Genomic DNA, 23,275 nt, shown 5'->3' with positions numbered 1-23,275 from the left:
GACATATCTCAGCATTATTTGCATGTTGGTGATTAGATAGTTTCACATTCCAAGTTCTTTCTCAGTTAAGCACACCCATAAGAAAGGGAATGTTGCATGCCTGAATTTCAGTGTAAGCATACAAATTAGCATGGCTGGATTCATAACATTTACTTGGAAGTAAGCCCCTTTATTTATAGAGAGTTTTGTGAGTCATCTTTCTATAAAGTATTCAATAATTTCCTATATAAAATGTAAATAACAAATGAAGTGTTGAGTGAATTGTTGCTTAAATCCTACTGATTTCAGTAGGAATGATGTTCAAGTTTCCTTACACTTGATCCAACCCAATGTCATTTTAATCTCATATTCCAGGAAGCCAAATTATTCATGCCTTACTGCAAAGTTGTTTTTAAAAAAGCAATTTATGTTGTAAAAATGTACAATGCAAAGCATCATTGAAACCTAGCTCTCATTCTAGGCCATAAGCAGCTTTCCCTCAGTATCTTCGTCCTCAAGGACTACAGAGGGAATGTCCAAACAGCAGAGTCCCCTTGAGTGTTAATTATTCTGTTTTCAAAACCCAGTGAGGGTTCTTCAGTGAGCACAGAACTTTTGAGATATGTGATCATTTGTTTGGTCTTTGAAAGGAAATAAGACAGTGTAAAGATTTAACCACCTCCACAGAAACTTTAAAATCACAGTGCATACAAAATGAAACATTTTACCTTTGATGTTCTAAAATTGAAGAAAACTCCCCAGGTTCTAAAAGGCATTGCTCAATTCCGCTGCCTTGGAAACAGGGCCAGACTTGGGGCTTGATGCCATTGGTGCCTGCACTGGTTGTGCCCAGGGGGGCAGAATTACCTGTGCTGGCAGCGGTTGCTGCTTTCTTTCAGAGCACACCTGATACCTTGGCCTCCCCCTTTCTTTTATTCAGCCCCACATACCCATGTGGCTTTCAGCCAAAAAGGAATCCATGTGTTACATGGCTTGAATGATTATCCCAATTAACTAGAATTGCTTCCAATCTGCGTACCACTCCTTGAACTGCTTTGTTTCCACAAAAGAGAATCTGGTGTTTCCAAGCTGTTCCTGATGGCAAACCTAATTTAGCCACAATATAATTTTCTTTGCTCCTGCCTATTTGGTTAATTGACAATGCAGTCTTATATATGTCATTTGGAAGTAAGTCCCATTGTTTTCAATGTTGCTTCCTCCCAGTCTAGAATTGTAGCCTTAATAACATGCAGTTATTAAAAACATAGCAGCCTTGGGAAGGGGGGAAGGGGAGACAGCAATTCAAAGAAAACTCATCTCTTGGTGGAATTATTACTACCAGCACACCACTTCTCTGAAAGTGTGTACATAACAAATCAAGACAAAATATCGTCCATGCTGTTCCCCACAGTATTTCTCTGCCATAATGCCCAGACTGTGGAACTCCTTGCCCCTGGAGTTCCCTGTCCCTTTCCTGAAGTGATTCTAAACACTGCCCAAACTGCATAGTTATCTCTGGCTACCTTGCTGTTCGGGACGTGGGTGGCGCTGTGGTGTAAACCACTGAGCCTTGGGCTTGCCGACTGGAAGGTTGGTGGTTCGAATCCCTGAGACGGGGTGAACTCCCATTGTTCGGGCCCAGCTCCTGCCAACCTAGCAGTTCAAAAGCACAAAGTCAAGTAGATAAATAGGTACCGCTCTGGCGGGAAGGTAAATGGCATGCTCTGGTTTTGCCAGAAGCGGCTTAGTCATGCTGGCCACATGGCCCCCCCAAAAATGTCTGCAGACAAACGTTGGCTCCCTTGGCCAGTAAAGCGAGATGAGCGCTGCAACCCCAGAGTTGTTCGTGACTGGACTTAACTGTCAGGGGTCCTTTACCTTTACCTTGCTTCTCACTGAGGGTTTGAGACCCTTTGACTACCCTCACTTGGTGTAACTGGCCAGTCGAAGCCATTTCCTGAAGTATGGCTGCTGTCACATAGTGACAACTTCTAGGGAGCCACAGGTGAGAGCTGAGTGCAGGGTGGGGGAGGTACTACCTGTCCCCTAACACCCCATACATCCAGGACGGTTGGATGGCACCTTGTATGCCTCCTTCCGGCAACTCCTGCAGCCAAGATGGTGTCAAATGTATTGTTCTGCTTTCATTTGGACCACATCAGTGAGGCTGAGGTGGGGGGGGGTCATATCACCTGCCCAGGCTTGCGTCCCTGGGAGGTCACTTTGGTACTACTAATCCAGCAGTTTGAATTTAACCCCGGAGGTGCACTCCATTTTCTCTTAAGGCAGACAGATGCCAACAACCACCTTGCAGTTAGTAATTTTATCTGCTGCCCCTTTGGTTTTGAATTGTGTTATTGTAATTTTAAATATTTGAGATTATTTTTAATTGGCCAAACATAATTATTTTTTCTTGGCTAACGTAACATAATTAGGAGTGGCCTTCAACTAAGTTTAACTCAGAGTAGAGCCACTGAAATTAAAGGACCCAACTTTGGTCACACCCATTGATTGTAATGGCTCTACTCTGAGTAAAACTTACTGTAGTTGGAATACTACCCAATGTTAAAATAGGAAGGTAGGGTAGAAACCATTATATAAATAAAATTTATATTCGTGTGCAGCTGCTAGAATGTTATTAGCCCAATATTGGAAAGGGGAAGAGGTACAGGAGTGGCACCTAAAATTAGTAGAGTTCACGAACTTGGCAAAAATGACAGCAGCAATTAGAAATATTTCGAAACAAAAAATTATAGGAGAATGGAAATATGTGGAGGAATATTTGAAGAAAGAAGGAGTAGAAACAAAATTGGTGATCTGCTTGGAATGACTGACATACAGGGAAAGGTAATTATGGATAACGACGGATAAGTATATAAAGATATTTTGTAATAAACTTGATTTATTAAATAAAGCATAGGCAAGAACTTTAGTAGGAGACACGAAGAAGAACTTCAGGAAGTCATTTTATTTTAACTTTTTTTCTTTTTTTCTTTTTTCTCTGTCTTTTTTTGAGTTCTATTTTTACTTGATTGTGTAATTGTATTTGTATGTAATGATGTGGTTGTGCAATTGTCTTTTGTAATTGTGTAGACTGTGTTTGTATTATTATTTGTATTATCTTAAAGAAATTTCAATAAAACTTGTTTTTAAAATTTAAAAAAAAGAAAAAAAGAGAAAGAAAGAAAAATAAAATTTATAAGTGAGCCTGTGGGCCAGTGTAAACAACAAAACAGAGTCTTATTGAATTACTTTTAAAAATTATTTTTTTTAATGAAGAAATAATTCCATTCCAAAATATAGACACACAATTAAATAGTTTAATCACTTCAAAATATAACATGTCCCCAGTAGGTTTGAACACACACACGCACACACAAAACAATACTTAACAACAATACAAAAAACCCCATACAATAATAGTTCTGTTTACAATACCAATGAACAATGTAAAATTTGTAGTGTGAGTCTGTCTGGACTGGTGTGAAATAACAGTAGTTAAAAACATCAGACAGTAGCCTCAAGATGTAACTCTTCATACATTTTTGGTTCACAAGTAAGTTGCCCTCTCTTCTCAGGACACAGCAGCGTGCTCCTTGTTCAAGACTCCTTTCACTGAATTGAACCAACCTAACTGTTGCAACCTGAGGTTGCAGTATTTACAATAAATATCTACAGCAATTCCAAGAAACTAATAAAAATGGGGAAAGATGATTAAAGTAAAGGCAGACATCTGTGCTAAATAATGATGCAACATTTTGTCTCATGCATATAAGAAAACACATATTGTCACAACAAAGGCCACACACCTTTTAATGCAGTTTTTAGTTAACATTACTACTTACAGAGAATCTATTCTCCATCTTTTCTTTCAACATTCAAGAATCATATTCCTCTTCACATTCTCATTCCTCTCTCTTAACTACCTTTCCACTGACAATCCACAACAGGAGTTTTTGGCTGCAGTAACTGGCCGAAAAAAATTAGAAAAGGCCAGTTCAACCCTTTCTGTAACTTTAATGTTCACAATCCAAACCAAGTTTAACAAATAGATGAGGACTGAGTGGGCTAAAACATAGACCCATTTGGGACAAAACTTTCATCTGACCACTCTCCTACATGTGCATGTGTGTCGGTTTTGTGGGAGGTGATGCCTTCCAGTGTCACCCTCTAGGCACATCTGCCCCACCAGACACCCACACCTGTGCATAATGTTTGAATGGGGCACCCACACATAAACTCCAACTCATGGAGGCCTGAACACCACAAATAAAATCCAGAAATTGAAAATGTGGTCTGGTCACAGAATAACATCTGTGGAACTTTATCACATGTACATCTTTATTTAAAGATGCATTATAATGACTGATGGCCTTGGAGGTTGGTTGGTTGGATGGTAGCATTGGATAGATGGTGCCACCCCTGCTCCCTCCGCAACACATGCTGCAGAGAAACTGGGGGAAGTACTGTCCTTGCTGGGCCACTATCAGCTCAAGATCTGGGTAATATTGTAAAACGAGGTTTTGCTTTGTGGAGAGACAAATTAAAAAGTGCTTAATCTTGGAGTTCCGGAGCATAATAGGGCACCTAGAGCACTGCTTGGGGGTTATGTGCTGAAACCAGGCTGAGAGAATGAAGGCGGCAATAGTGCTACATAAACCTTGAAATGTAAGACTCATGCATGGATCTTACATGCAATATAGGTGTGCAAATAAAATGTTTTAAAGCAACGTGGTCATTACTCCCAACTGCAATTATGCGACTGGATTTGGGTCATTCAGACAGAGCTGTGTTCTGCTCCAGTTTGTCTCTCTTCAGGAAACACCTGACTGGAATCCTGAGCGACATTTTCAGCAAGATTTATTAACACTGTAGTGGTTTTATCTGCTGAGTGCTAGGCACTAGTAGAGTTCTGGTTCCTGAGAGAAGGGTACAGGAGAGGTAAGTGGTCACAGGTTATGTATAACCTGTGATGTATCTACCTGTTGGCAGATATGAACAGGAGTAAGGATTATTTATTGCAAATGTTGGGTTAGGGAGTGTCTCTATGTAAACATATTTTATATTCTGCAGTTGTCTGTGTGATTTGACTACAAGGAGACAATGCTGAAACATACACAAGGAGGAAGGTGGCCAGTGGTAGCAATGATTTCATGCATCTGTGAAAAGTACTAGTAACTATTTTTAATCCAAGTAAGTTTGTCCAATCCTTATTTCCAGTAGAATCAGAAGAGGGATAAAACTTCTAATTTGGACAAACTCTATAGTAGCTCTTTGGGAGCAGCTTTATTATGGTTAATGATAGGACATTTTCTACGATGGGCCTTTTCGGTAGTGGCGCCCACCCTGTGGAACACGCTTCCACCAGATGTCAAAGAAATAAGCAGCTATCCTATTTTTAAGAGACTTCTGAAGGCAGCCCTGTTTAGGGATGTTTTTAATATTTAACGCTGTATTGTTTTAACATTCGTTTGGGAGCCGCCCAGAGTGGCTGGGGAAGCCCAGCCAGATGGGCGGGGTACAAATAATAAATTATTATATTATTATTACGATGTTTCCATGAAACACGGGATTTATAAAACTGACCCTTTTCCAAACTGACACCCACTATTAGAATTGCTGTGCCATGTATTCAAAACCTTAGTGGAAGCCTAGAAATTTCCAGCTTACTTAATGTTTTATTCCTAGCTAAAATATCATTGGTGTGAGTTGCTACTGGCTAACTCAATGCATACCAATGGCTGGGAAATCTCATTGCACCCCCCCCCCCTTTTATAATCCAGATGGATGCAAAGGCCAATGGTCTCTCTCCTCCCTGTTATATAGTTGAAACAGGATGTTAAGTGTTACTCAAAGAGACACCTTTGTAACTACATATAGTTAGTAGAAGAAGGAACTGTACTCCCCTCTGTGTTTTTCATAGATATACTTAGTATCCCCATTCAGTCCTGAAAGAAAGTCTCATTACACATTTCCAAGAATGCATGCAGAACATCTGGTGGCTGGCTAAGGCAATGCACATTCAGAAATAAAATAAAATAGTTGCAAGCGCACTTTTAAAGCCTGTACATTTAAAGCTCAAGGCCTCAACAAACAGGATAGGAAGGATAGAGAAATGTGAAAAAACACATGCTTACTAAAGTTCTGAAACAGCTATTAAACAATACTATGAAAGATTATACGTTAACGTGAGTTAGTTTAGGGATTTTATGGCACCTGTGGTTTATAAACAGCTTTAGCAACGAGTATTTCAAAACATAGTTCACAGTTTTAAGAAGATCTGTGCTGATTTTAAAAACTAGATTCTATATCATTTGAATGTTGCCTTTTGTATATGATATCTATTTGAAAAGAAAATATTTACACTAACTTCTATGGCTGATTTGTTAAGATTACTTTGAAAGAAAACATTCCTAAGTTATGTAGTAGCCCTAAGTCATAGAGATACTTCTTAGTGCATTTTGTACAAGTCTTTTTTCGTTTCTTTTTTTCTTTTTTGCAGAAAGACTGTAAAACAAATTGCAATCTAAGCCTGCAATCCTGCAGCTGGACATGTGTACTGAAGTCCCACTGATACTGGCGGGATTCAGCACATGCAGCTGGGTGGAGGATTGCAGCCATAATCTAGCGCCTGGGCTATAAATATGTACACTCAGGAGTATATTCATTCAGTGTTAAATGCATCATTTGTAGCTTTTTAAAATTTCCTCTGTGGAAAAACAATGTACAGTGTAGGAAAGTGTTCTAAAATCTCAAACTATTCAGAAACCAAACTCCTAATATAAACAGTATTAATATTGTCATTGTAAACTGAAGAGGTTCGACATTATGTGCAAAGGGCTTAGGTGTTTTGTTAGTACTGCCATTAACTGTAATAACGGCATTTTGTTTCAGCCTGTGTTCTTCACCAGTAATGAGCTATGTTACATAGAATGTAGCTGATATAAGTTAGCTTTAAATAAAAAGTCTTTTTTTCTCTTCAAAACAAACACCTACAAACTACAACTGGTAGAACAAAAATACTGTGCTACAGTCTTCAAAACTAGTTGGTTATCTTATGTCAGAGGGGCTGCATGTGTTGTTGTTCTTCTTCTTCTGTGAAGCTGGCAGCCAGGCTCTCTCTGTCATCCGTCTGAGTGCAGCTCTCCTCCTCCTCCTCCTCCTCTCTTCTGTCACTTTCATTGTCCATTTGACTGCAGCTTTCCTGTCAATATATATAAAATATACTGTCAAGCTTGCATAATGGATATTGGCAGTGCAGGGGGAGGGCAAGAAGTATTAAAAATATACAGCCCTCCTCTGATCCATGACACACATGGAGCTCCTGCATGCGCACGCACACACACACACACGCACACAATTTAAGGACAGTATCCTGCTTTTCAAAGACAGCCCCACATACAATGCATTGTAGTAGGATAAATGGGTTGTTGCTTAGAGCATGGATAAATGTAGCCTGGCTCTCTCTCTGTTCAGAGACTTTGAAGAGACTTAAATTTGACAAATTTTCTATAGATTGGACCATGCAACTGAATTTTGGACTCATGAAATTAATTTTAAGCTTCCACAAAGTAGGTATGAAGGCAAACCGTATGAGTCACGTGTTTGCCCATGTGGCTCCTTGGAGGTGGAAACAAACCTGCATATACTGCTGCATTGCAGTTTCTACGAGGATCTACGACAGACTTTTATTACCCCAGTTCTTCACAAGTTTAAAAATGAATCAGAATCCCAACGCTTGAGAGCCCTAGTAGAAGACAGGGTCTCCGAGACTACGATTAATGTTGCCAAATTCTGCGTTTCTGCTACTAGACGCAGGAAATATAAGCTATCCATTGACAATGTGCAGGCAAAGGCAAACGTTTAATTTTATTTAAGATCTTAATTTCGAAATGCTGTTTTTTCGTGTGTTTGTCTTGTGTGTGCTACGTTGATCAGTTGAAGAGGACGATCTGGTCTGTGACCATTTAATAAAATTTGATTTGAGCTTCCACAAATAGAGAAAAGTGTTTATTTGTTTTACATTATAAGCCACAAAGTGATGTTAAGCAAACCTTTTGGAATAATCTTATGCTGCTGTTAAAGGGTATATTGGTACAATTCTTTTTAAAATAATGTTAGAATTTGTCTGGTGTAAAGATGCCTGGTGTAATGCAGGATAAAGTACAGTATAAAAACACAACCTTGCATGTTATTTTTTAAAACAAATTCTGCCATAAGCAGTCACCAACTGTATGTTTGCCACCTAAAATCTTGTAACACTATTTACATAATGTTTTCAAAAGTATATCAAGCTGTTGCTGGCATATGATGGATAACACATTTTAACAAATCATAGTAGTGGCCAGTTTGATCGCATCCAGATGGCACATTTCTAAACTGAAATCAGTTAAATCTAAATATGAACAATGGTATTGGGCTGGGTTCCATATCATTCATCTTGTTACTTAGGGACAGTACATTTGATATCCTGGGGTGACAGTTTTACCTTAACCATATGATACACTCCTCTCCAGGTTGGTAACTTTACCAGTACTGCTCAGCAAGCATAGGTTGTGACTTGGCACTTGCAATATACAGGTGGAATAAAAGTATGGAGGTGTACAAGAACATATTGAGCTATACACATTGCTCGAGTTCTGCTGCGGAAATGCTAGTTTCTATAGAAACTATCATTTCTATAATTTCTATACACATAACTACCACGTGGAAATAGTGAGTATGTGGGAGAGCCAGTGTGTTGCAATGAACAGAATGTTGGTTTAGGACTTGAAAGATCCAGCTTCAAGTTGCCACTCAGCCATTAGGCTCATTGGGTGGCCTTGCACCAGTCCCCAACTCTCAGCCTAACCTATCTCACAAGGGTGTTTTTGAAGGGGAAAGGGGTGGGGTGTGTACTGTGCACAACAGCTTCAGCTCTTTGAAGGGCAGGTGGGCTAGAAATACAATACATTAAAAGCACCTTTGATTTTTCACACCTAATTAATGCTAAGTGCCTGTGATGCTGAATGAAATGGAAAAGCATTCATTAGGTAATCAAACATCTTAGCTGCTCAATCACACTTTCACAGATATAGATAAAGTTCACTTTCTTAACAAGGGCCCAAAGGAAAGCAGCTGTGGAGAGGGACAGTGGACAGATTTAATTAACAATGAAGATTGATGGGACTGCTGTTTGCATTCTAGCCCAGTTCATTTATTTTGCTTTTAAGTTATAGTTGTTTATAAAATGCACTGTACCCAGAAAAAGAAGAAGCAAATTAAAACCTGCAAATTAGAGAATTATAACTGGGGAGAATTCTGAGCGATGGCTTGAATTGATTAGTTAATGCATGCAGCAAACTGCAAGGTTGCGCACGTGTTTTAGATGGTACTTAAATTTAAAAATCATTCCACTAGACCAGGTGTTCCTAAACTATGGTCTGTGAGCTTCATTCAGGTGGTCCATCTTCATTCAGACGCCCATATTAAATATCCATATTGATTTTTAATTGCATTTTAATTGCCTCTTTTCTTTCTTATATTCTATGGGATGCAAACTGTAATGCAATGCAATACAATGCAATACAATTCAAGAAAGAAAAGAAGTACTAAAAATACTATTAACATTCATATAACATCTAACACAGCTGTTACAATGGCCACAATAGGAACAAAAATCATTAAGTGATCCACCGAAACCATCAACAATTTTCAAGTGGTCTGGGGGGGGGGGGAGTTTGAGCACCTCTGTACTAGACTAAAGGTCAGAAACTGGCAGTGCATGGGTTCAGTCTGGTCCTTGAGGGGTGCCATAGGTTCCAAAACTGCTAGCCTCTCTCGGTTTCTTGAAATATCTCAGAGGGAGAGGAAAAATATGGGAGGCAGACTTTTCTCAGTGTGGAGAAACTGAAGTACACAAGCAAGCGCAGAAACTTGTCTCACTCAAGCCCTTGCTTGCCTTACCAGTTGCATTACAAAGTAAAAAAGCAAGAGAATAGGAAAGAGAGAACCACAGGAACATGGCAGCAATAGGAGGATCCATCTAACAGTAGGAGGACTAGTTTCTGTGCCCAAGTCTAGATAGCAGAAAGGAGAGGAGGGAAGAGAAGGATGTCTGAATTTGTCAACAGTCCACTTGGGGCTTGAACAGTTCTCTCCTTCACACACAACCAGTTCATCCTGCCTGTAAAACTACCTGCTGACCAGAGATCTAGACTAACATTATACTTACTTGAGAGGAGAATGATACAAGAATAGTTACTCATCCTTGCAAGCTGACCTATGAATAAAAAGAGAGTGAAAACTGAAGATGTGAGCAGCCAAACCAGCATAGCATTCTGGAGACAGCAGTGGACAAGAAAGGTGAGCGAGTGTTCACACTACACATTTATAAGGAAGGAGGTTTGCATGCCAGGTGATCCTGTAAGAAGGCTGCTGTTCTTCTGAATACAAAGGACATTTACTACAAGCACCAGAGCAGAGAAGGAAAGGAATACGGTACTTTCTTCTAATTCTTGTGCCTAGTCCTTCTATAGTTCAGTGCCTTGTAGTATAAAAGGAATGTGATTTCTTTGACAGGCAAGGTTCATGTAAGTTCAAACCAGTCAATTGTTCATTTATAATGTAATTTTCTATGCACATATACAGTGGTGAACGTAAATTTTTGGGGCCCTGAAGCTTGAACTGTTATGAGTGGCCCTTTGCAACCAGCATTGAGGTCTAGGTAACTACTGTTACCTTCTTCAATGGGGTTGTTCCACGACAGATCACCATACCTTTACAACATCCATACTACTGACTCTCAAACTCTGGGATTGTTGAAATATGTGCAACAAAAAAATTAATCAAATTGAGTCTACTAGACCCACAGTTTTTAAACAATACAGACTAAAGTTTCTTCTGGGTTCCCTCTGGGATTAGGGGCCCTAAATCTTAAACTTCATTAATTTCATAGTAGATCCGGCCTTACACATGTGCCTGGAACACTATCTTCAAGGGATCTAACTATGCCAAGGGCTGCAGCCTATGATACAATCCTTTCCTTGATTTATGCCTGGTGGGTAACAAGAGGATTTCTATGAAATATCTTATGCCAGGAGTCAGGGAAAGGATGTGTTGCTTTCATTGTAATCCCTGGGATATGGCATCAGCTGCACAGGAAGAAGCAGCATGGTCCTGTTCCTGGCAATGTGTTCATAATGTGACACTATCACAGTTTTTGTGCTATCATTCCATGGCGATTGCTTTAAGCAATACATAGTTACAGCCATGTCGGGAGCGATGTTATAATTAGTAGGTAGCAACAGAGTTGCTAGGGGAAAATAGGAAACATAAGCAGCAGCCTTACACAGAGTCAGGCCATTGGTCCATTGAGATCAATATTATCATTGTACTGACTGGTAGCAGCAGCTCTTCAGGGTTTCAGGCAGGAGTCTTTCCTAGCCTTACCTGGATATGCCAGGGATTGAACTGGGACTGTCTGCATGCAAACCAAGTGCTCTACCACTGGTATCTTCCCTGTGGGGGAGTGGCCATGGCAACAGTGCCTCTTTCGTACTGCTATGGCTGCATTTTTTACAGTGCTGGGAGGGGCATAGGATTCCAACTAGCTCCGCTTTGGCATAGTGGTAATCATTTTACAGGTTGGATCGGTCAGTTGGTTAGAACATAGTGCCGACAATGCCTAGGTTGCAGGTTTGATTCCCTTAAAGGACAGCTGCATATTCCAGCAGTGCAAGGGGTAGGACTAGGTGGTCCTCAGGGTCACTTCCAATTCTATGATTCTATGAGATATCTCCTATGAGAAGTGATATGCATGGAATATACATCTGCTACTTAGATGTTTTGGTAACTTGAACATGTTTACCTAGACCAGGGGTCTGCAACCTTTAAGACACAAAGAGCCACTTGGACCCATTTCCAAAGGAAAAAACAACAACTGGGAGCCGCAAAACCATTGCGACATTTAAAACAAATATAACGCTGCATATATTGTTTCTTACCTTAATGCAATAATAATAAATAACGTATAGGAGCCAATGCAAAGTATAATTAGTAAAAACAACAAGAATAAGTTCTTACTTTTTTGCATTGACTCAGGGGCGTACCCAGGATCAAAACTGGGGGGGGGGGGGCAAGCCATGGTCGTTCAGGTTGTGACATTTCAGCACAGAAAGGCGAATGAAACCAAAATTTTAGGGAAATTATATATAATTATAGCAGTGCTTTATTACAGTAGTTATTACAATTATTTGCTTGGTTTTTTTAAATTTTTATTCTAGTTACATGTCTTATACCAGGGGTGGCCAACTCCCAAGAAACTGTGATCTACCGGTACTTTCAGCAGTGATCTACCCCTGTTTTGGGGGGTTCAGCTCAAAGTTGTTTGGGGGGGTGTGGTGGGTGGGAGAGAGGGCTTCCCCCTCTAAGATAGGTTGGCAAGCGAACTAATAAAGAAAGAAAAGGGGGTGGAAATGGAAAAGTGGGGTGGAAAAATATAAATTGGGGGTGGGGTGGGGTGGGGAGGATATCTATTAAAAATATGTAGTAGTTTAAAAAATAAAAATAAAGGGGGAAAATCTTTTTCTTCTTTTTCCTTTTTTTTGAAAACAAAAACAAAAGGGGAAGAGAAAAGAAAAAGGGGGGATAGAGGGAGAAAAGGGTAATAATAAAAATTCAAATAGAGTGGCTGCAGCAGCTGTGGGGGTGTTTGTTTGTTTTTCGTTTGTTTGTTTGTTTTAAAAATGGGATTTCTCCCCTTGGATTAAAAAAGGAGGGGAGGAAGAAAAAGAGAGGGGGGTGGGAGAGCAAGGCAAAAAGCCAAAAAGCAAAAAACAGGTTTTGGGGGGGGGGAATCACGCCAGGCACTGCAGCGCACCGGCCTCGGGGCTCCGGGCCCCCGAGCCGCCCTTGGGGCTGTCGTTGAGCATGTACACCGCCCGCAGCGAGCGCTGGCGAAGCACCGGTTGGCGGAGGTTTCAGAAGCAGCCCAGACGTTTTCGCCGCCGCCGCTCCAAAGCAGCTCTACTTCATCCTGTTGGCGACCATCACCGCCCTCCCGTCACGGCGACACCTGGCCCGCCTGCTCCGCCCTCTGCGCAGCCGCTTTGAAAAGGATTCCGCCCGACAGGGGCCGCTCAGAACAGGGGCCGCTCCAATCGCCGCCGCCACCTCCCGCTGCCTTTATTATCCCGACTCTTCTCTCTCTCTCTCTCTCTCTCTCGATAACTCGCAAAGCCCAGCTCCTTCTTCTCGCCGCCCTAATGCCACCCTCATTGGCACATTCCCCTCAAACAGGAACAGGCATCCCGGCGGCTCATTGGCCGGACGAAGCGTCGCTCTCCCGTGCCCGCATCCCGCCTTCATCCTCAGTGGCTACCTCGGCAGTAAGGCCCCGGCTCCGAGCCTATGCACCAAGGCGGGCGATCTGTCCTGCCAATCGGCACGCCGAGGTGGTAAAAGCTCAGCCCTCCCCACACGCTTATTGGTGTGAAGAAGTCGCTTCCTCTCTCTGGGAGTGGTCAAGGTGGACATCAATCTTGGGTCTGTCTTCGGGAACCCCGAGAGGGCTGAGAAAGACCGTCCAGCTCTTCAACGTTGATGCGGATTATTCATGGTTTTTTGGCCCTTTTTGTTTTTGCCGATAACCATTTAATTATTATTGAAAGGGCATTGAAAGGGGGCATGCCGGAGCCGCGGGAGACCTGTCAGAGAGCCGCATGCGGCTCCGGAGCCGCAGGTTGCTGACCCCCGACCTAGACCACAGGACTGGACTACCTGTCTGCTGATCCTTTTTTCATTTGTTTGTTTGTTTGTTTGTATGTATGCATGACGACTCTTGAGATTCACTTTTATGATAGTTAAAGGTAAAGGTATCCCTGACCATTAGGTCGAGTCACGGATGACTCTGGGGTTCTGGCGCTCATCTCACTCTATAGGCCAAGAGAGCCAGCGTTTGTCTGCAGACAGCTTCTGCGTCATGTGGCCAGCATGACTAAGCCGCTTCTGGCGAACTAGAGCAGCACACAGAAACGCCTTTACCTTCCCGCTGGAGCGGTACCTATTTATCTACTTGCACTTCGACATGCTTTCAAACTGCTGGGTGGGCAGGAGCTGGGACCGAACAACAGGAGCTCACCCTGTCGCGGGGATTCAAACCGCCGACCTTCTGATCAGCAAGCCCTAGACTCGGTGGTTTAGACCACAGCACCACCCGTGTCCCTTTTATGATACTAGCCCCTTAATGCAGAAGGGTCACAGCCTAATAACATATAGAGCTGGTTTCCATATGCATATCATCACTTCGTTTCTCCCTACTTCATTACTCAAAACTTGATTGCGTTGCTCTGTTGAGCACATTCTTTGAGCTGGCGATGGATAACATGGAAGGTCAACCTTCCGAGATTAAATCAGTGATGGCTCATTTACACATGCAAATCTTCACTCTATTCTCCAACTAATAAGTGCCAAGCATGCACACGTGAGCCAAGCACCACTCTATTGCAAATCAGTAAAAACAGTTGGCAAAGCACATTGTTGACAGAGAATGCTATTAGCATTTGTGATGCATCAACTAACAGCCTGTTGAGGTTAATGTCAGCCTTGTTCAGTTCAATACCTACAGCACTTCCTGATTACTCACACATAGAAACATGAATGAATATAATACTAGTTGGAATCTGACGCCTCAGCTCTACAGAGAACACATTTGAGATCCAACTGAAATAGAATCCAGCACAGTGTCATTTGTGGATTCTAATTTTACCTACGGTAGATACTTGGCTGAGCTCTCATTTTATTTTTACCTGATAAGCTTCATCCTGCAGCTTTTGTTTCAAATATTCCTCCATCTTGAGCTCATGTTCTAGCTGGCGAACAGAGTCATTTTCATAGTTCTCATCATCTGCTCTAACGTAAGGGTCTCCATCTTCTGTAACCCTAAAGACAATTATTAATAAATAGCTTCCTAAAATTTTAAAAATGCTAATATTCAGAAGACTCATTGTGTTATCCTCATGAACTCTGAAAGGCAAGTCCTGTTGGGTGTATTTATTAAAAACTCCATCTATATTCTTTCAAAACAGAGGACTTATTTGTTTACACATTCCCTCACATTTCATCTTTCAAATGGATCTGTTCATTCACAGAGGGATTCCTACTTGCAGTGCCTTTGGGGATAATTACTTACTGTATGCTAGACCCTAACTACTGTTCTGAAAAAAATGGATTCCTAGACTGCACCATGTCAGCCTAAAATTTGGAGGCTGCATTTGCTTCCTCACATAATAAATAAATACTATCTGTGTGTTGTAAACTAGAAATACAGTATGATACGATTTCTGCTGGCAGGGAGTCTTCTCTCTCTTTCGCTTTGAAGAGACAACAACATTTGAGAATTACAATATGACCCTCAACACCTGCAGTCTGAAATGGTATAATCTAGGAAGGAGATAACTTAGCCATCTATGTCAGAACTGTATTTATGATTCTGGTCTGGGTAGGAATTCACAGCCGAGAACACAGGAAGTACCCTGGGGGAAAAGATAAGCACTGCTTTCTCTAAAGCACACTCACCAGCCCAGTTAGCACATAACATTAAGCCAAACTGTGGCTAAGCATGAATGAGCAAGCATTCAGGTACTCAGAACTAAGATCATGGGCGCTTTATTCTTTCCACAAAATTTCTCAACTGCATGCCACCAACTGAGTTGTCGAAAGAAACCCACTGCTTCTGCGCTGCCCAGAGCAAAGTCAGAGTTTGGCTTAGCAGTATGTATTAACCCAGGCTTGCAGTTTGTCTTTCCCAAACAAACAATGAGCAGTAAACCAAGAACATGCTTGATTAAACATGCTTAGGATTCTTTTGCACAGTGTTAGTTGAATTTAACAGTGCAATCGTATGTATGTTTACTTGGAGGTACCGGTAAGTCCTACTTTGTCAGTAAAGCTTACTCCCTAGTAACCACACTTAGAATTGCAGCTTAAACTTCTGATTAATTGAATTAAAACATGCATATTTAATGAAATCACAAACAATTCTTTAATCAGGACATCTCCTACTTTACATTTTTTTTATTTCAGCAACTGAAATACCATTTAACACCATAGTTTTTAAGCTGTGCACAATATTACAGAAAAGATACAAAGATAAAATCAGTTAAAACTAAACATAAAGTAAAAAAGGCTAACTTAAGATGCCTGCTAATTTTTTTTTAAAGTCTTCACCGTGTACCTGAATAGAGGATATGAGGCACAGGCATGTATTGGTATGAATTTTTCCTACATTTGTGACTCATCAGTATCTCTTTAATGCTTTGGCATAACTGATATGCAGAATTTCTCTCTGAATCTGAGATGAAGCAAAGTTCTGCAAATGTCATATTCTACATTGCGAAAGACTGTTTTGTAAATGGGAGGTAAGGAAACATAGGAAATTCTATATACAGAAATTAGGTTTAGATTGTCTTGGTAGTGACTGACTTTCCCCCTGCAGCTAGAATGGCTTTGTCCTTCTGCAAATCTACCTGCTTAAATGGCGTATGTATAAAGATTGAAACTGAGCAAAAAAATGCAGAACACTTGACGCTTGATTCAGGTAGGTAGCCGTGTTGGTCTGACACAGTTGAAATAAAATAACCAAAACACTTGAGGAAGAGTGCAAATAAGAGATTCATTTGGGATAATTTATTAGAATTAAGGTCTAACATACATAAGTAGAAGGCAGAGCAGAGGAAGGGGCTGTGTATTACAGGGACCCTGCTGGGGGTGCAACCTGTTTCTGTGTCCTCTATACATAGAGACTGAAGGGATAGCTCAGTTGGTAGAGCATGAGACTTTTAATCTCAGGGTCATGGGTTTGAGCAAGACTAGGGGCAAAATGGCCATGACGTCTACTCTTAAGTACCTGCATGCTTGCTCATTCATGCTTAGCCATAGTTTGGCTCAGCATTACATGTGAACTGGGTCACAGTGTGTGCAGAAAGTCAGCAGCATGGACTGTGCAACTGCTGTTTTTGTCTACTCTGTGAACCAATAGAGGCCAGCAGGAGTAATGAAATAAAATTTCAAGAGCAGTTTTTGTTATGTGGAAGGGGAAGGGGAGGCTAATTTCTGAGCCATTTCCCCTGTTGCCTTAAAGGCCCATGACCTAGGCTATCACCTCACCAAGAAGCTAGCCTGGATATCTCAGGATTTAGAAGGGGGCCCAGGCCTACAGCCTACCACCCCACAAACATATAACAATATCCACTGGAAATATTCTTTTCCTCTAGCTGGAGGTCAGCAATTGCTAAATTCATCTCCTAGTAAAGGGCCCTGCCCTGAAAACAAACTCAGTTTCTACCTTTATTTGCTTCAGTTCAGTGCTGAATTTCCAAGTTAAAATCACTGCATAATTGTTTTTCTTTTGAAGGCTGTGAGATTCATAAAATGGATTTAAACACAATAGCCCTCATTGCTACTCTTGGCCTAATATTTGGTTAAGAGAGCAACTCCATATTACATGTACATACCACATTTGTTTAGCTTTAGAGATGGTTTTTTGAAGACAATATGGAATATATATTATTTAATAAGGAAAGAGAGATAAAGAGCACAAGGAGTTACCCACATATCACTGCGGATGGTGCCAGAGGCAGCTGCACTGTGAAGGTATCCTGGCTTCCGGGCATGAATCTGCGCAAGGAAAGCCTTTTCAGAAGTTGGCGATGGAACAAGGTCATCAAAATGAGTCCGACCAAACTCAGAATCCACATTACTCTCTGTCTCACTTCCAACTTCTGTGGGAAGAAAGGAGCCAATGGTACTATGGTTACATGAACTCTAGGAAGTTTCTCTCATGTTTCTAGCACAGACTGACTTTATACCACCATCCTAAATGGCTATAAACACACCAGTTGTATACAGTTTTTAACTAAAGAGTTTGCTTACTTTACTCATGTACTGCTGATACTCATTCTGACATATGCACAGAGATTATTTATTGTGTAGCAGGTGTGATTATTTAGTGCACCTTGACATCCCTTAACTACACAGGGATTAGGCCAATCCCCATGCTGATTCCCTTTAACCAATGAAGGGGTCAGCATGGGCACCACAGTGCCACAGCTCTAACAGTGGGTTGCTGCCAAACCTTCTTATGCAAAACACTGCAGAGTTTTGGATCTCTTTTGTTACCCATGTAGCGTTAAACTATGCAACTCCGCTTCAAGAGTAAAAAATTGTTTTTGTGTGTGTGTGAGTGGGAGAGAGAAAGAAACTCTTAGCACTGCACTCTAGTTACCTGGGATGGGGGCAACTGTCTTCAACAGAATTTGCCACGCATTTCTCCTTACATATTAAAAACATCTTCTACATAACATACATGTCTTTTTGTAGTTTATAAACATTTTTTTAAAAAAGAGTGTTAAATGGTTATATATTAATTCTGCTTTTAAATAATCAGACCTGAGTTCAGTTCTTTCACCAGAGAAGACATAGTGTTGGTGATTGAATCTGCTGCTACCAGCAAGTCATTCCTTAAATTTCTTCTTGAACCTGGGAAGACAAGCAAAGCTTAATGTTCAGAGGTCTCCTTACCCCCTGAAAGCTTAACAACCTAGAGTGTGTAATTAAACTGCAGCGCAGTAAATGAAAAACACATTTTAGATTATATTCATGTAGCTTTTATGTGGACGTGGTTTCCCCTTTCCTACACCACACAGCAACCACTGCTCAGTGTTTCGTCTAATGCTGGTGCCACCAATCTAGAATAAAATATAGACCAGGATCCAAAGGAATGGGATATCCAGCCTGCTTTCCATGTCACAATCAACTTTGGAAACTCAGAGGACATTCCAAAGCATGGTTTGCTATGGTGTTGTGATCAGCCAACAAAAGCAAAACCTCAGAGACTTCATGGTGCCTGCTCAAGCCCTCAAAAACCCAGCTTCACTAAACTCATGTTGGCCACTGGTCTTAAACTGGTAGAAACAGGGTAGGGGATGCCTGGCCCCACAAATATTGTTGAGCTCAGCTCCCATCACCTCCTGCCAGCATGTCCAATAGTCAGGGATAATGCAGTCCCAACATCATCTGAAGGGACACAGGTTCCCCATCCCTTCCGATATAACTTTCTAATGAGTTAGTTCCATGCTGAACACTACAAAAATGCACAACAAAAACAAACAAATAAAAAGCCAACCCCGTTTTCCATTGAGTTAAAAACAGCAACCTGGCTTGTAATCCTTCCCATGCCTATTCTTTATTTGCTATGGATCTTCATTGCTTAAGAACCAAATAAAAATTTCATATATTTTGCATTTTCTAACACAGTTTCCCAGTTTCTTATCCGCTTCCTCCTCCATTGCAAGGTTATACATTCAGAAACAGTTTACTGCTCCAGCCCACATGCACTATCCACAAAGACTGAGGAGGGGTATCTTCTTCAGCCCAAAGCCTACATTCCCCTGTGGGCAATCTTCCAGAGACTGTATGCTGGACTGGTGATCAGGACCAGAAGCAAAAAGCAGGCTGAGTAGTGGAGGGACTTTTAACCCTTTCTTATAGCCTTTCATTGAGGTTATATTCCAGTGGAGGCTATGTTCCAGCCACACAATTCAGAATTATCCATACATACACCCCCACGTCTTCCCACCTTCTATCCAGGCAAGCAAGAGGCATTAGAGCCCAAGCACAATACACATCCAGACAAGAGCACAGTCTATGTGAGATGTGGCCTGGGGAGGGTGTGTGGCCTGCAGAGAGTCCTAAGGTCCAAATACACAGCCCTGGAGGACTGTATTTGGTCCCTGGACTCTGTATATGGTCCTCGCCTCTGCACTAAAGCAATACAGGGGAATTGGTGCTCCTAACTAAAGAATCACTTTTGTTATAGGGACTTGGAGGCCAATGAAGAGGACTCGGAGGAGTCAAGCAGCTGGCATGAGAAATTATCATGCAACAATGCGGCACATTATGAAGAAGTATAATTGCTATGGCCAGAGAATACAATGCATCTTTATGTACACTTGATTAATAGAGGATGTTGTGTCTGTTGCAGATAATCTAGAAAGCCTGGCTTGTTTAGTTGGTTAGACCAAATCTTTTCCTCATGCTTTTCATTATGGTGAAACAATACTAACTTTTTACAATTGTTTTTTGCCATTAGGAATCCTCTCACTGATACCACTAGTTCTAAACACAAGCTTTTAATTAGCCTAAATCGAGGTGCCTTCCAGATGTTGTTGGAGTACAGCTCTCGTCAACCCCAACCATTGGCCATGCTTCCGGAGCTGATCTGGATGCATCAGTTGGCTATGCCCACCTTAAATGATAAAAAACTCAATTGTAGATGACATGGCATATGCAGGGGCGTCGCTGGGGGGGCGGTATGCCCCGGGTGACAGGGGAGGGTGGGGGTGACAAGCGGCGGGTGGAGGTGACAAGCGGCGGCCCCTCCTGCCACTCCCACGCACCGCCGCTCCCTCCGTCACCCGGGAGCAGCAGCGCACGGCCTGCCTCCAGCCAGTGGCGAAAAAAGCCACTGAAAGAGGGGGCTTTCCCGGGGTGACCGGTGGTGCATGGGGAGTGGCAGGAGGGGCCGCCGCTTGTCACCCCCAAGCACCACTGCTCGCTCCGTCACCCCGGGAGCAGTGTGTGCGATGCTGCTGCTCCCAGGGCGATGGAACGAATGGCGGCACCCTCCGTCACCCGGGAGCAGCAGCGCACGGCCTGCCTCCAGCCAGTGGCGAAAAAAGCCACTGAAAGAGGGGGCTTTCCCCCTTTCAGTGGCTTTTTTTGCCACTCCGCTCCCTGAGCGGAGCCCGCGGGGAAAGGAGAGGGGCGGGCCAGCCAGCGAGGGGAATGACACCCCCCTCGCTGGCCCAACCCCTCTCCTTTCCCTGGGACGGCTTCGCTCACGGAGCGCAGCGGGAGAGGGGCGGGCCGCTGGCCTGGCCGGAGACGTCGCTCCGTGCGCATGCGTCATGACATCATGTGCACAGAGCGACGCCCCGCCCCCATGGGTGCCGCTTGGCTTGCTGCCCCTGGGCATATGTACGATAAGGGAAGAAGTCACTGAGTTGCAGGCCATTTCCCCCACCCCTGCTGACTATTCCTAAGCACAACCACTTTGTAGCAAAGGACGCTCTGCACAACTTACCTTGCGCAAAGGCTTCCTGCACATCTCCTCCCACGCCTGTCAGAGAGTCCTGAGGTGTGTGGGCTGGAGTTGAGCAGGCAGATGCAGATCTGATGGGCATAGGAATAGGCCGGCTGATAGTGTGGCTGGGAGAAGAGCGTGGGGAGCCTGCCCCTTGGGTCTGGAATAAAAAGGTTTGCTAAGTGGGTTAAGCACAACTTACAGCAGAGAGCGCCCCAGTGCTGCCATCGCCAATTATATTCCTACTGTGCAAACAGTCAGAAAATGCCATGTCATGCTGAATACTGGGATCACCCTGATGGAAAGCGAGCACATCAGCCTCTTTGTTAGTTAATAGGGTCAGACGTGCACACCAGTAAAATAGCAGAAATGCAAAAATGTAGTAAAGTAAGACAGGAGAAATGGCCACAAGGATCTGATAAGTTCCAGGGTTCAAATGGACATTAAAAAACCCCCATATATGGGACTTCCCCCCCATGGAAAATATAATGTTAACAATGTGCATAGTAATACAATACAGTCTTCTATTTTGCATTATTATTATTATTATTATTATTATTATTATTATTATTATTATTACGATTATATTCTGCTTAATGCCAAAATAGGCTTCTAGGTACTTTACAAAGTATATAAGAAAAGTTACACAGATGCAGAGGTCTTTGCATTAAGAAGACTGGAAGTCTTGGATAGAATTGTTAACTTTTCATACAAAAAAGAACTGTGTTCAAAAATTAGACGTAGGAACTCCTTTCTAAAACGGATACTAGAAGTGTGGGGTCCTGAAATGGACCCAGTACTCCATGCCATCCTCATGCTCTGCCCTGGCTATCTTTCAGTGGCTTCTGCTTCTGGTGGTGCAAAGTGGGGAAGGAAACTGCTAAGTCACACTTTCTGCTTTAATTAAAGCTTGTTAGGAGATGATGCAAGTTATCATTGGCTGTATGTTTAAGGCAATGCACATTTTGGCCCTAAAACGCAGCACAAATAGCTATTGTTAGGAAACAAAACCAAACAGCAAATTCCAGCATGAGTGCATGCAAGCCTTTTATGTGAGTCTAAGTAAGGTCTCTCAATCCTGGACAAAGTGTTTTAACATTAGTCATAAGAAAGACATGTAGTTGGTCAGTGAAAGTGAGCAGAACACGCCACAGAATACACCAAGATCTTATACTCATCGATTCTCTACCAGCTAGTCCTGTTTTTCTCATCCCACGTAGGGAGTAGCAGCAGGTGGTTTACTGAGCCCCACCTGGTTGCCATACAGAGTTGATGAGCAGCATTCAGCTTGGTGGGTTACAGGTTTTGCAGACCTTCTTTAGAGTTACAAACTCTATGCAAGGAATGGGAATGGACTGCAGAGATAGGAGTCTATACATGGAACTAATGAGCGGTAGTCAACTAAGTTTTTCTCAGAGTAGACCCATTGAAGTTTAACATGTCTAGGTTAGGGCCCCTCATTTCAATGGGTCTACTTTGAGCAAAACTTAATTGACTTTGTTTACTTTTTAGAAGTAGAGTACAGTTGCTCATAGGCTCATAGTGGTAAGTGCACAGCCAAAGAGGTGTGGTCCATTCTTTCAAGTTCTTTCCACAGCAACACCCCACTTTCAAGTCACCCTTTTGCTCCTGATGTGGCAAAAATGTTTGGGAATCCTGGGAATTTGTAGGGAAACTGTTGCTGGGCTGAAGTGACATTTAAGCTGCTTCTGCCAGGCCTGAGGGCACTCCAAGCTCAGCTCACTTACTGTTCTAGGGCTGCCAACTCCTGAGAACAGTTCCGGTTTTGGGGTGGATGGGGCCCTCAGGGCCAGGGAGAGGGGCCCAAATATTCTAAAGGGTAGAGTCCAGTGGACTCTGATATACTGGGGTAGAGCCTAGTGCAAAAATTGTCACACCAGGTGAGGTAGCGGTGTGCTTGTGGGGCAAAAGGCTTTGTCCCTTGATTCTTAACCTTCATAAATGCCTTGAAACTGAGAGACCTAGGCAGACAATTGTTTTCCATTCAGTTGCTTAGACGTAGGGATGAATGGGGGTAGATTGGGAGCTTGCAGAGTCATGACAGAGAGTGGATTGTTTCAATTCTGCCCTACCAGAATTCTGAACTGGATCATGGAAGCAGGAATGGTTTCCTCAGTCCACTCTAATTCAGTAAGGCAAAGGTAAAACACAACA

At 42.4% G+C, this 23,275-nt stretch overlaps 1 protein-coding gene across 33 annotated transcripts in view; it reads right to left on the bottom strand.

Moving 5' to 3' along the window:
* Positions 1 to 6,172: 6,172 nt before the first annotated feature.
* DTNA (dystrobrevin alpha) overlaps positions 6,173 to 23,275 on the bottom strand; it is a 208,643-nt gene continuing 191,540 nt past the window's right edge. For 20 of the 33 annotated variants that reach the window (XM_033155130.1, XM_033155133.1, XM_033155140.1 and 17 more), the window contains 5 exons: positions 21,101 to 21,260; positions 18,406 to 18,495; positions 17,570 to 17,738; positions 14,766 to 14,898; positions 6,173 to 7,183 (listed from right to left, as the gene is read on the bottom strand). In XM_033155130.1, coding sequence (XP_033011021.1) covers positions 7,040 to 7,183; positions 14,766 to 14,898; positions 17,570 to 17,738; positions 18,406 to 18,495; positions 21,101 to 21,260 — 696 coding nt within the window. In that variant the 3' untranslated portion in view covers positions 6,173 to 7,039. Of the gene's footprint in view, positions 7,184 to 10,192; positions 10,241 to 14,765; positions 14,899 to 17,569; positions 17,739 to 18,405; positions 18,496 to 21,100; positions 21,261 to 23,275 lie in introns of those variants that run through there. The other 13 variants (XM_033155137.1, XM_033155138.1, XM_033155155.1 and 10 more) reach the window with 4 other exon arrangements.

Source organism: Lacerta agilis, chromosome 7 (genome assembly GCF_009819535.1).
Source record: "Lacerta agilis isolate rLacAgi1 chromosome 7, rLacAgi1.pri, whole genome shotgun sequence".
NCBI lineage: Eukaryota > Metazoa > Chordata > Lepidosauria > Squamata > Lacertidae > Lacerta > Lacerta agilis.
This window is presented reverse-complemented; position numbering and strand designations above follow the sequence as displayed.